This window comes from Pelophylax lessonae (genome assembly GCF_965119305.1).
Source record: "Pelophylax lessonae genome assembly, chromosome: 6".
Classification (NCBI taxonomy): domain Eukaryota; kingdom Metazoa; phylum Chordata; class Amphibia; order Anura; family Ranidae; genus Pelophylax; species Pelophylax lessonae.
The window spans coordinates 110,900,239-110,915,456 of NC_138773.1; the positions used below are offsets into that span (position 1 = coordinate 110,900,239).

Sequence of the window (15,218 nt, forward strand, 5' to 3'; positions counted from 1 at the left end):
CTGCATGTTTCAACCCATCAATGAGGTGGAAACACATACTGTAACTATTTTCCAACGGAATATGGTGATCTTGCCTTTATGGGTAGCAGATGACTGATGGACATATCTTGGGGTTTTAGGAACTCCTGGAGCATAGGAACTTAATAATTGTTATACAGTAGAGCTCAACGGCAGTAACAGAAACATGTGCACAGTGCGGACACACAGGAAAGTAAGGGAGACAGACAGCAGAATACTTTAAGCCAGATGATAATAAATGTTCTGCGATGGTGAACAGGGACCAGGAACATCTAGTCTTCACAGAATCTGCTGAAAGCACAGATAGATTTGTTTGGCAGGACAATTCAATTTAAAGATTTATCTAACTCGACAACTGCAGACAGACAGGAACAGTGGAGAAGAATGAAACTAAGGTTGGGTACACATAGACTGAAAATTGGTTGAAATCAGTCAGTTCGGTGGGAACCAGCCAACTTTTGGCCCATGTGAACTGCTCCTTCTCCGACAGAAGCCGGTGTCATGACCAGCTTTTTTTGGACAAGTATGCAGAAAAACCAACATCTGATCAGCACTGGCAGCCAAAGCTGATCAGTGTGTTCTGGTGGCGGAGCTTTTTTGCAGGATAGATTAGGGGATGACTGGGTGACAGGACAGTCCAGACAGGAAAAACACATCAGGCTTACGATGTCAAAGCAAAATACACATCAGACTTGGAATTTGTCATATCACCAAGAGTTGATCTGCATTCAGCGAACTCTTCCAATTGGTTTACAATTTAGCAATGGAATCAATCCAACATTTTCACACAAAAGAAAACAAAAACAGTTTAACAGGAAATAGTTTTTATTTGCACAGTTAAATGTGTAAAGCCATGTGTGCTATTTATTAAAAAGTAAATATGAAATAAAGTCTGCATATATTGAGGTAAACCAAAACTATTGTGCAGCAAAACAATATAAATTTGCACTAAAGCAATAAAGGTAAACATTCTTGTAACAGTCCATAAAACATTCTTTAACCTCTGCATACATAAAAGGGTGTGTACTTAGTGAAAGACATCTCAAAGGTGAATCCAAAGTATAATTAACAATGTCCTTTAAGTACTCGTGCTCTGTGTAAAACTGGTTAATAAAGATGTGATTTATTATTTTTTCCTATTTATCATGAGTTGTGCCTTTTGAAGCATTTACAGGAGGATGTTCTTCAGGTAGCTTTGAGCGGGGCCGAGACTGATGTGAATCATTCCGTGATAACCTGAATTGAAGAACACAAAGGACAATATTTTATCATTCTGTTACACACATTTTAAATCACATTTGCTCCCCTCTCTGTTACATAATCTGAGTTTCTGTTTGCATCAACTAAAGTAGTATTAAATCCAAAAGCAAATATTTATTATATTGCAGCCTACCAGTTAGTTTTCCTGTTTAGCCAATTGTGATCCAGCCAGTAAGTCTGTATTTTTCAAGTGGACAAGCTCTCCTACAAATGTAGCAGTTTAGAGTGTTCAGACAAACCATTTACCACTGACAGAGGTGCCTACAATGATGAGTTTTATTTGTTCATGTAAAACATTTATCCCAAAAGAAAAATAAAAAAACTGTTGTTGTAACTACTTGTGTTACTGTAGTGTAAGCTGGTGTTTGGCTCCATTTTGCTAGTGTATCTAGTACATCTAATACTCCGCTCCCCCGGGCCTGACAGTGCTGCTATCCATAGGTCCCCTCCATACTCATTCATCCTGAGTAGGGGTACTAATACAGGAGGTGTGTTACCAGGTGAAAACAGAGGGGGAAAAAGTCTAAAAGAAGAAATCTAAAGCAGCTGTCACAGCTAATGACGGGTTAACTACAATACGTTATATATTTTTCTCTTTTTGTTTGACATAGCTTTAAGGTAGCATAACTGACACTACTCATTTTTGAAAAGCAAATCCAACACTTAGGATGTTAGCATTAGAAAATTAGTGTCTTAGCTGCCATGACCACTGGCTGCTAAGGGCAATGAAGTGAGGTATAGAATTCCATCCTCTGGTTTCTCTCAAAAACTTGTCAGAAGGCATTTAAAATAACTGAGGTGCTCTCTTCTAATAAGCTGAGACTCTATGTGTCACAGTTATGCATGGGTGAAAAGTAACTAGCAACAACAGCACATTTTAGTAGGATTGGTGGTCCTGTACAACTGAATAACTAGAATCCTTACCTCCGATTCTCATGATCTTTTAATTCATATTCCCTGAATAGTTTCATGTCCACTCTAATAAATACATAGGAAAAAAAGTGGGAGTCAAGCTGTGTCTGCCCACAGTATATTACTTTTGTGCTGGACAAATATTGTGCAGTTAAGGAAAGCTTTTAGTGGTTCATTTGAGAGGAGATTTTTCTTTGCATTTGATTCATACATGCTGAGAAGGCAAAGTGGCCATCCACATAATAGCAGCAGGCAGTTAAATTAGGTCTGGGTCCCCATTCAGCAGTAACAATCACAGCCCATCTGGTGCTAGTTGCGTCAACGCTGGGCTGATGTCACCTTCCTTCTGGCAGGATCCTGTAGAATGCAGAGCAGCCCAAATCGTATGAGAAGACATGTTTGCAGTCTTCTTAGGGGATTTGGGTTGCTCTGCAATCTTCACGAGTCTCACTGAAGCATAGAGATGTCACACACTGCAATGTGGAAGACAGGGGTGAGGTAAATATAGCATTAAACTTTTTTCCCTACTGGTACATTTTAGAAGCACTATTATGCAGCAATTTTTACTGGGTAAAGGGTCCCAGACACAATAAGCGGACCTTGCATTGCAGTTTGAAACAGGAATTGATTTTCATCTTTCACAATTTCTTTGGCTTGCATACAACAGTAGCCACAGGCAGATATTTACTACAAGCATTAAGAGACTAGAAATGGTTAGTTTCAGGACAGTTTTAACCACTTCTGGACCAGAAGATTTTCCCCCTTAATGACCAGGCCATATTTTGCGATTTGGCACTGCGTTACTTTAATGGACAATTGCGCGGTCGTGCGACGCTGTACTTAAATAAAATTGAATTCCTTTTTTTTCCCCCACAAATAGAACTTTCTTTTGGTAGCATTTAATCACCTGTGCGATATAAACAAAAAAAGAGCGACAATTCTGAAAACAATAAATAATATTTTTTCACATTCTGCTATATAACATTCTCAAAAAAATAAATAAATAAACTTTTTTTAACATTTTAGGACAATTTGTTTTCTGCTGCATATTTTTGGTAAAAAAAAAAAAAAAATCGCAATAAGCGTATTTTGATTGGTTTTCTCAAAAGTTATTGCATCTACTAACTACGGGAAAGATTTATGTTATTGTAGCAATATTTCCAGGCATTGGGCCTGACATGGGTCTGCCATGGTCACCGGAAACACCAAAAGCACATTTAAGCTGATTGCCCAAGTGTGAGATCAGAAACCATGAACAGTCCGGCATCTTTGGTTTGTTTTTGTTTATTTTATGTGGGGATGGGATAAGGGAATGAGTGGGATACTCCTCTGGCTCAACTAGGTACAAATTGGGAAAACTTGAGAAAAAATGCCTTTCAGCGCTGACCTGATGCCGGCTGGATGCCGACCAATGCTTGCTGGCGCTTGAAATCACTGACTTGCTGCACTGTATTGAAACTTGACTTCTAACACTCTAGTTAGCTCAAAAGTCTCTGACACTGCTCCCTCCAGTCCTTCCTGGCTGAGGTAGCCTTTTTAACACTGCTGCAACTCTCAACAATGTAAACTGCACGCTGTACACTTCCACTGTACACTGAATACTTCAGGGCCCACTCACTGGCCCCCCCTTTACTCTTCAGGGTCAACACTGGCACCCCTTTTCCTTTGCACCGGCTAGCTAGCTCCCGGATCCCTCTGACCTTCTCCGGAGTGGTCCCCTTTCACTAGGCAGACCCCCAAGGGCAGTTTGCAGTACTCACGACTGGGGATGCTTTCCTGAAACTCGACCCCTCTCAGCTCCGCTGGTCCTCTGAACACCGGATCCTCTCTGCAGCTCAGCTCAGCCCTCTGTCTCCTCAGGCCAGCCGCCTGGGACACTTGATTCCTCTGGACAGGAGGAAAGACAGCTGTACTCTCCCTCCTGGGACTCTGCTTCCCACCAAAGACACTGCATCATGTGCTCCCCTCAAACTTATACCCACTTCCAAAATGCTGTGCGGCAGAATCTGCCATTCTGGGGTAGATACAAGCCTGGGTGTGCCATTGGCCAGGTTTCCTCCACTTGCCCAATGAGAGCCTTCATTGAGCTCAGTGGGGAGACTCCCCAGTCTCAACAGCCACACCTGGGAACCATGACAGCCCAGGTGAAAATCATGGCCTTGCTGATAAGCAGACAAGGCCTAATATACTTTACCTAGCACCTACCTTGCAGGGTGCTACATTTTTTTTTTTTACTAGTAATGGCGGTGATCTGCGATGTTTAGCGGGACTGCGACATTGCGGCGGACAGATCGGACCCCTAACTGACATTTTTGACACTTTTGGGGGGACCAGTGACATTACCACATTAATCAGTGCTAAAAATATGCACTGTTACTGTAATAATGACACTGGCAGGGAAGGGGTAAGCATTGTGGGTGATCAAGGGGTTAAATGTGAGCCTAGGGGAGTGATTATAACTGTGTGGGGGCATGGCTTCTGAAATGATCATAGAGACCTGTGATCCTATATAGAAGGATCACAGGGGCTCTATGACCATTCCAGGGAGAAGAACGGTCAGCTGTGTTTACAACAGCTGACCGTTCTTCTTTCTCAGTGGGGAACGATCGCGGGTGTCAGACGGCAATTGGAGCCACCTGACCCGTGCATCGGCTTCCCCGCTGCAGAGTGGGGGCGGGAGCGCGCCGCCGCAGGCGCAGGCTCGCCCCCTAGCTGCCTGCTCGCGACCGACGTAGACCTACATCGATTTGCGCAGCAGAGCCACATTGCCGCAGTAAATAGGCGGCGGCCGGTCAGGAACCGGTTAAACACAGGCCTAACCAGGCTTTGTGTAACTTGTATTTTACTATGAGGCCAGGTTCACATATGTGCGGCTGCGGTTTCCAGCCAGGGGCCCAGTGCGTTCCTGTTTACTGGTTCAGGTGCAATTCAGGTCCGAATTTTTGTCTGAATTCCCACCTGAACAAGACTCAAAAATGCACAGGACACTTTTGGAATTCACTCTGTAGTCACCCAGGACTCCATTGAGAGATGGTCACACTCGCATTTCATGCGAATTGAAATGCTGTGAAAACTGCATCCAATTCACACTTATGTGAACCCAGCCTGAAAAAGAAGGGGTACGGTGAATGTGATACTGGTGAATGTGAGTGAAATGGTTTAGGTGCACACTGTTCTTGCAAGAAGTTTATTTTTCATTAATGATGCAATGACATGTTAAAAACATACACCAAGAGGAGATGGTCAGAAGCAAAGGAATACTGTGCACGAAGAACTACAAACCTAAAGTGGTTGTAAGGTCGGAAGGTTTTTTATCTTAATGCATTCTATGCATTAAGATAAAAAGTCTTCTGTGTGCATTCGCCCCCCTTATACTCACCTGAGCCCATCTAGATCCAGCAATGCTGCAGGAGTGTCTTGGCTGCCTTAGACTCTCCCTCCTCATTGGCTGAGACGGCAGCCTGGCGCCTTTGGCTCCCACTGCTGTCAAACAAGTTCAATGACCCAAAAATGATAGAGAGAGAGGGTGGGGCCGGGCCACTGCTCTATGTCTGAATGGACACAAAGAGCTGCAGCTCAGCTTGGGTTCCCCTATAGCAGTGATGGCGAACCTTGGCACCCCAGATGTTTTGGAACTACATTTCCCATGATGCTCAACTACACTGCAGACTGCATGAGCATCATGGGAAATGTAGTTCCAAAACATCTGGGGTGCCAAGGTTCGCCATCACTGCCCTATAACAAGCTGCTTGCTGTGGGGGAACTCGTCAGGAGGGAGGGGCCAGGAGCGCCGAAATGGAACCTGAGAAGGGGAGGAATAGGGCTGCTCTGTGAAATATCACTGCACAAAGCAGATAAGTATACCATGTGTGTTTTTTTAATGAAAAAAGTGAGACTTTACAATCACTTAAAAAAAAAAAAATACAATAAAAACAATATATTATCAATAGAAATAAAAATCCCCAAATATCATCCCCTGAAACAGAAGATCAATTTTTTAAAAGAAAGCTTTAATTACATGTGTTATCTATTAGCAATTTTCTTATCTGATATTCAACAAGAACACGGATCCTAATGTTAGCATCACTAGTCTTGTAAATGTACTCCTTATCCTGTTTTGTTCATCATTTTAGCAACCTGCTGTGGGAAACATGCCTCAGCTCTGGAGGAGAGTTGAGCGGACACCTGGATGTCCGTGTTCGGCGGGTTCGGCCGAACTTGAAAAAAAAGTCCGGGTCCGTGTCCCGGACTTTTTCCGAACTTTACCCGGACACCGAACCCCATTGAAGTCAATGGGGACCCGAACTTTCAGGCACTAAAACACCAATGGAAAGGGCTAGAGTGCTGCAAATGGCAAGTGCTCTGCAAACAAATGTGGATAGGGAAATAACTTAAAACAACAAAAAAAAACAGAAAAATAAAACAATTTTCTTCATCTGTGAAGGACGAGGCCCATATGGAGTAGGAGGGAGGTTGAGGTGGAGGTGGATGTGGCGGTGTAGGTGGAAGCGGCGGTGGAGGAGGACGAGGTAGCCAACACTGCTTTTTTTCAGTCATTTTAAATTAGGGTACACCCCAAAAGAGTGAGAAAGATCAAAAATATAACAATGGCTGGGTAAGGTCGGTATCCATCTCTATTCTGCACAAGGTACGGAAAAGTCCTGTGGGATCCATGCCTGGTTCATTTTAATGAACGTGAGCTTGTCCACATTGTCTCTGGACAGGCGGCTGCGCTTGTCTGTGATAACGCCCCCAGCCGTGCTAAATACACGTTCAGATAATACACTGGCTGCAGGGCACGCCAGCACCTCCAAAGCGTAAAGGGCAAGCTCAGGCCATGTGCCCAATTTGGAGACCCAGAAGTTGAAGGGGGCAGACCCGTCATTCACTACATGTAGGCGTGTGCACACATACTGCTCCACCATGTTGGTGAAATGCTGCCTCCTGCTAAGACGTTCCATATGAGCTGCTGGTGCTGCTGTTTGTTGTGGCGTGCTGACAAAGCTTTTCCACATTTCGGCCATGCTAACCCTGCCTTCTGAGGTGCTGGCGGTGCCCTGGTTGCGTTGGCGACCTCTTCCTCCTCCTCCTCTGCCTTGGCCTTGTGCTTCCACTGTGGCCCCGCTGTCAGGTGGGAATGCCAGCAGCATCGCGTCTACCAGCGTGCGCTTGTACTCGCGCATCTTGCGATCACGCTCCAGTGAGTGAATTAAGGACGGTACGTTGTCCTTGTAACGGGGATCCAGCAGCGTGGCCACCCAGTAATCAGCACAAGTTAGAATGTGGGCAACCCGGCGGTCGTTGTGGAGACACTGCAGCATGTAATCACTCATGTGTGCCAGGCTGCCCAGAGGCAACGAAAGGCTGTCCTCTGTGGGAGGTGTATCGTCTGTGTCCTCTGTATCCCCCAGCCACGCACCAGTGATGGCCATGAGCTGGCCTGGGTGCCACCCTGCTGTGAACATGGTTCCATCTCCTCCTCCAGCTCCTCCTTCTCATCCTCCAGAACTGTGCCCCTGCTGGACAATTGTGTACCTGGCGTTTGTGTGTGCAGGAAGCCACCCTCGGAGCCACTTGCGAATGACTGCCCTGGAAGCCTTGGAAATGTTACCTCTTCATCCTCCTCCTCCTCCTCCTCCTCATCCTGTGCCACATCCTCTTCCATCATCGCCCGAATCGTTTTTTGAAGGAGGCATAGAAGTGGGATAGTTAAGCTGACAACGGCGTCATCGGCACTGGCCATGTTGGTGGAGTACTCAAAACAGCGCAACAAGGCACACAGGTCTCGCATGGAGGCCCAGTTATTGGTGGTGAAGTGGTGCTGTTCCGCAGAGCGACTCACGTGTGCGTGCTGCAGCTGAAACTGCAGCTCCACTATGGCCTGCTGCTGCTCGCACAGTCTTTCCAGCATGTGCAAGGTGGAGTTCCACCTTGTGGGCACGTCACATATGAGGCGGTGAGCGGTAAGGCCGAAGTTACGCTGCAGCGCTGACAGGCGAGCAGCAGGGTGAGAACGCCGAAAGTGCGTACAGACGTCCCGCACTTTCTGCAGCAACTCTGACATATCGGGGTAATTTTTAAGGAACCTCTGCACCACCAAATTCAGCACATGTGCCAGGCAAGGGATGTGCGTCAAACCGGCTGGCCCAGAGCTGCTATGAGATTTCACCCGTTATCGCACACCACCAGGCCGGGCTTGAGGCTCGCTGGCAGCAACCATTCATCGGTCTGCTGTTCCATGCTCCTCCACAACTCCTGCGCGGTGTGTGGTTTTTCCCCCAAACAGGCAAGTTTTAAAACTGCCTGCTGTCGTTTACCCCTGGCTGTGCTGAAGTTGGTGGTGAAGGTGTTACGCTGACTGGATGAGGAGGCGGTAGAGGATGAGGAAGCGGAGTAGCAGGAGTTAGGAACAGGAGGCAAACTGAAGCGCCCTGCAATCCTCGGTGGTGGAAGGACATGCGCCAAATTGCTATCCGCCTCAGGCCCATCCACCACTGCATTTACCCAGTGTGCCGTTAGGGAGATATAACGCCCCTGACCGTGCTTACTGGTCCACGTATCGGTAGTTAGGTGGACCTTGGCACAGATGGCATTGCGCAGTGCACACCTGATTTTTTCCAATTGGTTGTGCAGGGAAGAGATGGCTTGCCTGGAAAAGTAGTGGCGGCTGGGCACGACGTACTGTGGGACAGCCACCGACATAAAACTGTGCGTCTCCACCAGACGGACTGACAGCATTTCAAAGGCCAAGAATTTTGAAATGCTGGCATTCAGGGCCAGGGATCGCGGGTGGGTAGGGGGCTACTTCCTTTTCCTCTGAAGTGTTTGGGAGATGGAAATCTGAACGCTTCCACGGGACATTGTGGAGATGGTTGGTGACCCAGGTGGTGGTGTTGCTGAAAGATCGTCTGTATGCGGGGTGGCAGGTGCCGGTATCACTACAGAGGTGGATGAAGAGGCCGAGACTGCAGCAGAAGAAGAGGAAGCAGGAGGAGCCAGAGACCTTTATTGGTTTTGAAGGTGTCTACTCCACTGCAGCTCGTGCTTTGCACTTAGATGCCTGATCATGCAGGTTGTGCTCAGGTTGAGAAGGTTTATGCCTCGCTTCAGGCTCTGATTGCACAGGGTGCAAACCACTTGTGTCCTGTCATCAGCACATTTTCTGAAGAACTTCCACGCTAGAGAACTCCTTTGAGCTGGCTTTGGTGCGCTCGGTCCCTTGCTGCGTTGGGCAGTAGCAGGCGTAGTGTCTAGGGCACGGCCGCTCCGCTTCTGCACCCTGCTCCCTCTTCTGCTGTGCTGGTGGCTCTGTGCGACCACCGCCTCTTCTTTCAAACTACTCAGGTCACCTGCATGACCTTCATTCCATGTGGGGTCGAGGACCTCATCGTCCTCCACATCATCTTCCACCCAGTCTTCACCCCTGCCCTCCTTGTCGGTCTCCACAATTCTGAGTGCCGCAGCAGTTGGCACCTGCGTTTCGTCATCATCAGAGACGTGCTACGATGGTCCTTCCATGTACTCATCTTGAGAAATAAGTGGTTGGGCATCGCTGCACTCAATCTCTTCCACTTCTGGGGCAGGGCTAGGTGGATGGCCCTGGGAAACCCTGCTGACAGAGTCATCAAAAAGAAGAAGAGACTGCTGCATGACTTGGGGCTCAGACTGCTTGCCTGATTTGCAAGAGGGTAAGGTGAAAGACGGTTGGACATCGGCTGCAGGTGCCAACTCTGACCTTTCTGCAGTAGACTGGGTGGGAGACAATGTGAAGGAACTGGAGGCACTGTCAGCAGCAAACCAATCTACTATCGCCTCTACTTGTTCTGGCCTCAACACTTGTAGAGGCGCACGATGCCCTACCAAATACTGCTGCAGGTTCTGTCGCTTACTCACACTTGAGGAAGGTGTTTCACCTTGCAACAGGAGCTCTACCAGCAGCACCACAACCCAGGCCACAGCCCCTATTTGACGGTCTCCTCATATTTCTGTAATTTATGATCTTGCCCTAGAAAAGTGTTTATTGAATAGTGGAACAAAACAACAGCAGAATCGCACGGGTGTATCTCACAGTCAAATATGCAAACTATGCCGCAATTTAATTTTTTTCACTCCAAAAGGGTGTATATTGAATAGCAGAATAGAAAAAAGGATATAAAACGGTGTATCTCACACGTACAAACACAGACTAGGCCCCGATTACAATTTTTTGTACCCTAAAGGCAGGATGAGGATGAGGAAGAGGAGTAGGAGGAGTTCGGAACAGGAGGCAAACTGAAGCGCCCTGCAATCCTCGACGGTGGAAGGAGATGCGCCAAACAAATTTAAAAAGGTGTATCTCACACGTACCGATACAGACTATGCCGTAATTTAATTTTTTACACTCCAAAAGGGTGTATATTGAATAGCGGAATAGAAAATTTTTATAAAACGGTGTATCTCACACGTACAAACCCAGACTAGGCAATTTGTGCCCCAAAAATTTGTAAGGTGTATCTCACACGTACTGATACAGACTATGCTGCAATTTAATTCTTTTTACCCCAAAGGGTGTAGATTGAATAGCGGAATAGAAAATATGATATCAAAAGGTGTATCTCACACGTACAGATCCAGACTAGGGCCCGATTACTAATTTTTTGTACCCTAAAGGCAGGATGAGGAGTAGGAGGAGTTCGGAACAGGAGGCAAACTGAAGCACCCTGCAATCCTCGGCGGTGGAAGATGCGCCCCAAAAATTTGGAAGGTGTATCTCACACGTACCGATACAGACTATGCCACAATTTAATTATTTTTACCCCAAAGGGTGTAGATTGAATAGCGGAATAGAAAATATGATATCAAAAGGTGTATCTGACACGTACAAACCCAGACTAGGCCCCGATTACAACTTTTTGTACCCTAAAGGCAGGATGAGGAGTAGGAGGAGTTCGGAACAGGCAGGAGGCAAACTGAAGCACCCTGCAATCCTCGGCGGTGTAAGATGTGCCCAAAAAATTGGAAAGGTGTATCTGACACGTACCGATACAGACTATGCCGCAATTTAATTATTTTTACCCCAAAGGGTGTAGATTGAATAGCGGAATAGAAAATATGATATCAAAAGGTGTATCTCACACGTACAGACCCAGACTAGGCCCCGATTACTATTTTTTGTACCCTAAAGGCAGGATGAGGAGTAGGAGGAGTTCGGAACAGGAGGCAAACTGAAGCACCCTGCAATCCTCGGCAGTGGAAGATGCGCCCCAAAAATTTGGAAGGTGTATCTCACACGTACTGATACAGACTATGCCGCAATTTAATTATTTTTACCCCAAAGGGTGTAGATTGAATAGCGGAATAGAAAATATGATATAAAATTGGTGAATAGCACATGTGAACACAGCAGTGTCTTATGTTTTATGTCACAGTCAGCTCTGCAGCAGGCTATGAAGGGAAAAAAAAAAGAAAATTCCCCTTTAAGTTTGTAATTTTTAAATAGATTAGTACAGACTATGCCACAATTTAATTTTTTTTAACCCAAAAGGGTGTATATTGAATAGTGGAATAGAAAAAAAGTGTATAAAATTGAAAATCACTCAATAGCACATGTGAACACAGCAGTGTCTTATGTCACTGTCAGCTCAGAGTCAGCAGCAAGCAGGCTATGAAGGGGGGGAAAAAAAACCCCCTTTAACTTGTATTAAAAAACGCTGCACACAACTGACTGATAAAAATAGATTTTTTTCTCCCTCCTCCTCCTCCTCAGTGGGCTCAAGTGAGGGCAAAAAGATTGTTCACTGCACTACCCCCCCACACAGCAAAATCGATGTAGACTGTCCCTGCCTAATCTCTCCAGCCTGTCCCTAAAATGCTCAAAAAGATCGTTCACTGCACCACCCCCCACACAGCATAATCGATGTAGACTGTCCCTGCCTAATCTCTCCAGCCTGTCCCTAAAATGCTCAAAAAGATCGTTCACTGCACCACCCCCCACACAGCAAAATCGATGTAGACTGTCCCTGCCTAATCTCTGCAGCCTGTCCCTAAAATGCTCAAATAACTTTCCCTGCCTACACTCTGACCTGTCCCTGCATTCTTTTCGGGCACAATTTTTCACTGTCTGTCCCTAATCAGCAGCCAGCACGTATGATGTGTGCTCTCTCCCTAATACTACAGCAGAATGACGCACCGCGCTGTGACTCGAACTTATAAAGACACGGGTCACATGCTTCAGATGGCCAATCACAGCTACTAATACATTAGTAGGCATGGCTGGGATGGCTTAAGGCACACCAGTTAAAAGCTTGTTGATTGGCTGTTGAAAGCCCGCCATTAAAAGCGCGCCATTACATACAAAACAGGAAATAAAATGACCGAACACGGGTAACAAAAATCCAATTATTCGGTCCGAACCCGAATAATACAGTCCGTGTTCGCTCAACACTACTCTGGAGCAATATATTTGGTTTTATGGCTGACATTTTATAAGGTCACTTTCGGAGTGAACACAGTCTCTTCCCCCTGAAGAAGTAATTTGAAAGGCGTTCAGAATATCCCACACCCTCACGTACTTGATGACAAGTCCAGCAATAGATTATGCCATAGAATTTGTGGGACAATAGAGACAAGAGTTCAGTGGCTATTGTGGTGGAGAGAGTGCTGTTGAGCTAGGAGACCCCACTAAGTACAGTCCAATCTCTATCATGGGTTTCAGGAAGATCAGATGAGAGTTCTGCCTGAAGCTAGGTTCTGCAGCTCAGCTTGTTGAAATACAATCATACTGGTGTAAGATTCTGGTACCTTCGGTACCCTTCCAGCCCATTTCTTTCGCATTGCGTTCCACCATTTAGGTAGGTGGAACGCATATAGCTACCTGTCCCTTTAATTCTCATGACGTCATCACTAGGCGCCGCTCTGAGCGGCTATTTCAATCGCTGGCTTTCACTCACAAGGTGTTCGTGCAAACCGCTTGTTACACAGCCTTGTCTGACGCTGCCGAAGCCTCCAGCTATTTCCTGTATCTCGCTACTGATCCTGTATCTCGCTACCTGATCCTTATCCTCATTACCGGACCCCTCATCTCTCTAAACCAACTAGTGATAAGTACCCCACAGGGGATTCCTTCCTATCAACTTACACTATCTACTCTTGCATACTAAAGACTGTTGCTATCTATGCATTACTATTTCTATCATCTGCACTGTTACATAGATTGCTAGCTCTTGAGTCTACTACCATCTATATCCTTGCACTGAGTTAGCAATTCCTGTACACTTCATCTGCTGTCCCCTACCACCTGTTATTTGTACATGATTGATAACCTATCTGCATACTATCTATCACCATCTGCTAACACTCCTGAACATTACTATTGAGTGCCTATCATTGCTATCACTACTCACGCCTGTCCTTTCAGCACATCACCTCTATACTATTGTATACAACCTATCACTCCAGGAACATCTTATCTGAGTGCCTGTATATTTGCATGCTGAGGCAGGCTGGGCCACAATGATGAGTCTGGAGAGTTGGATATGGTGATTCAACACATCTCTGCACGACTACTGAGTGGAAATTCTGCAGCTGCAAATCCAGTTCACTAAACAAACGCCGGAGCGTTACAACTGGGCTTCAGAGGAGTGGAAGCTATTCCAGGCTGTTACTTGCTGCATTCTGGCTGGCTACAGAGGGTGTGGTTGGAGGTTCCTTAAAGCTACATTCACAATTGTAATGGCAGGAATCTTCTGATTCCTGCTGCAGCTCTAAGCGGCTAGGTATGACCCTCAGCCCTGTTAAAAATAATGGCAGGTGCGTAAAGGCCGCAGCTATTTGCAGGCTGTCTGCACAGCCATGGATTGTCTATGGTGATTGCTGCTGAATGGATGCATTGGTGACCTGTCATAGTGAACGGGGCTGGTGGACGCACTTAGCCTCTCAGAGCTGCAGCAGGAATCAGAGGATATCTGCCGCTACAGCAAGACAATTTTTATTTCTGCTGCTACAGTTTGCATTATGTCTCAATCACTGGTGTGAATGTAGTCTAAGTATTTAGTGTGTTTTAATACATGCACTTTCAACTCTTTTTTCTGGTGAGTGTGTAATTCCCCTGTGTGTGGTGAGTGGTTATACACCAGAAAAGTTGTTGCAGACCACTTTCAGTGGTACAAGATTTGTACTGTAGAAGAATTTTCCCTTTGCAGTTTATTATTTCATGAATTGTCACTTTATTAACAGCTATTTATTCATTTGGACTTTTAAATAATGACTATACATTTATATACATTTTCATTTTATTATATTTGAATATTATACCTGTGGAGGATTTATAGGTGTTACAGTTTTGCATAATAATTGTATGTACTGAGAGGCGCTGAGAATACAATTACACTGCTTATTTAAAGGATCAGTATACCTATCTTTTTTGCTCGGCAGTCTATTACGATGCTTGGCACTGACAGTTTCAGACTTTTCATTTCACACCTTTAGCCATGTCACCTAGATGATGAACACCGGTTTCTGACAGTTCATTGCATCATGGTAATGGATTATGTGATTAGAAAAGCTTGTTTCACAAACGTTCACACCTATCATGTTCATGACAATCAACAACTGCTTTATCACATTCTCTGAAGATTGGATTAAGATGACTAAATTACCTGTAGCACCTTCCTAGGTAGGTGCTAGGAAAAGTATATGGGTGGCCCTGTCTGCTTATAAGGGGGGCCTTGATTGTTCAGCTAGGCTGTCATGTGTTCCCAGGTGTGCCTGTTGAGTTTGGGGAGTCTCCCTACTGTGTCCAATGGGGGCTCTCATTGGACAGTGGAGGAAACCTGACCAATAGCACACCAGAGCTTGTATCTATCCCAGAGGGCAGAAAATGCCGCAATGCATCCTGGGATGGGGTATAAGTCTGAGGTGAGCACATGACAGAGCGTCTTTGGTGGGAAGCAGAGTCCCAGGAGGGGGGTAACGGCTGTCTCTCCTCCTGTCAGCATAAGGAAGGTGTCCTGGGCGGTCGGCCTAGAGGACAGCAGGTTGAGCTGAGTTGC

General features: G+C 45.9%; 1 protein-coding gene across 1 annotated transcript in view; it reads right to left on the bottom strand.

Annotated features, from left to right (window-relative positions):
* Positions 1-825: 825 nt before the first annotated feature.
* LDAF1 (lipid droplet assembly factor 1) overlaps positions 826-15,218 on the bottom strand; it is a 261,173-nt gene continuing 246,780 nt past the window's right edge. The window contains exon 5 of the mRNA XM_082262317.1: positions 826-1,254. Within this exon, the coding sequence (XP_082118443.1) occupies positions 1,155-1,254 (100 nt within the window). The 3' untranslated portion in view covers positions 826-1,154. The remainder of the gene's footprint in view (positions 1,255-15,218) is intronic.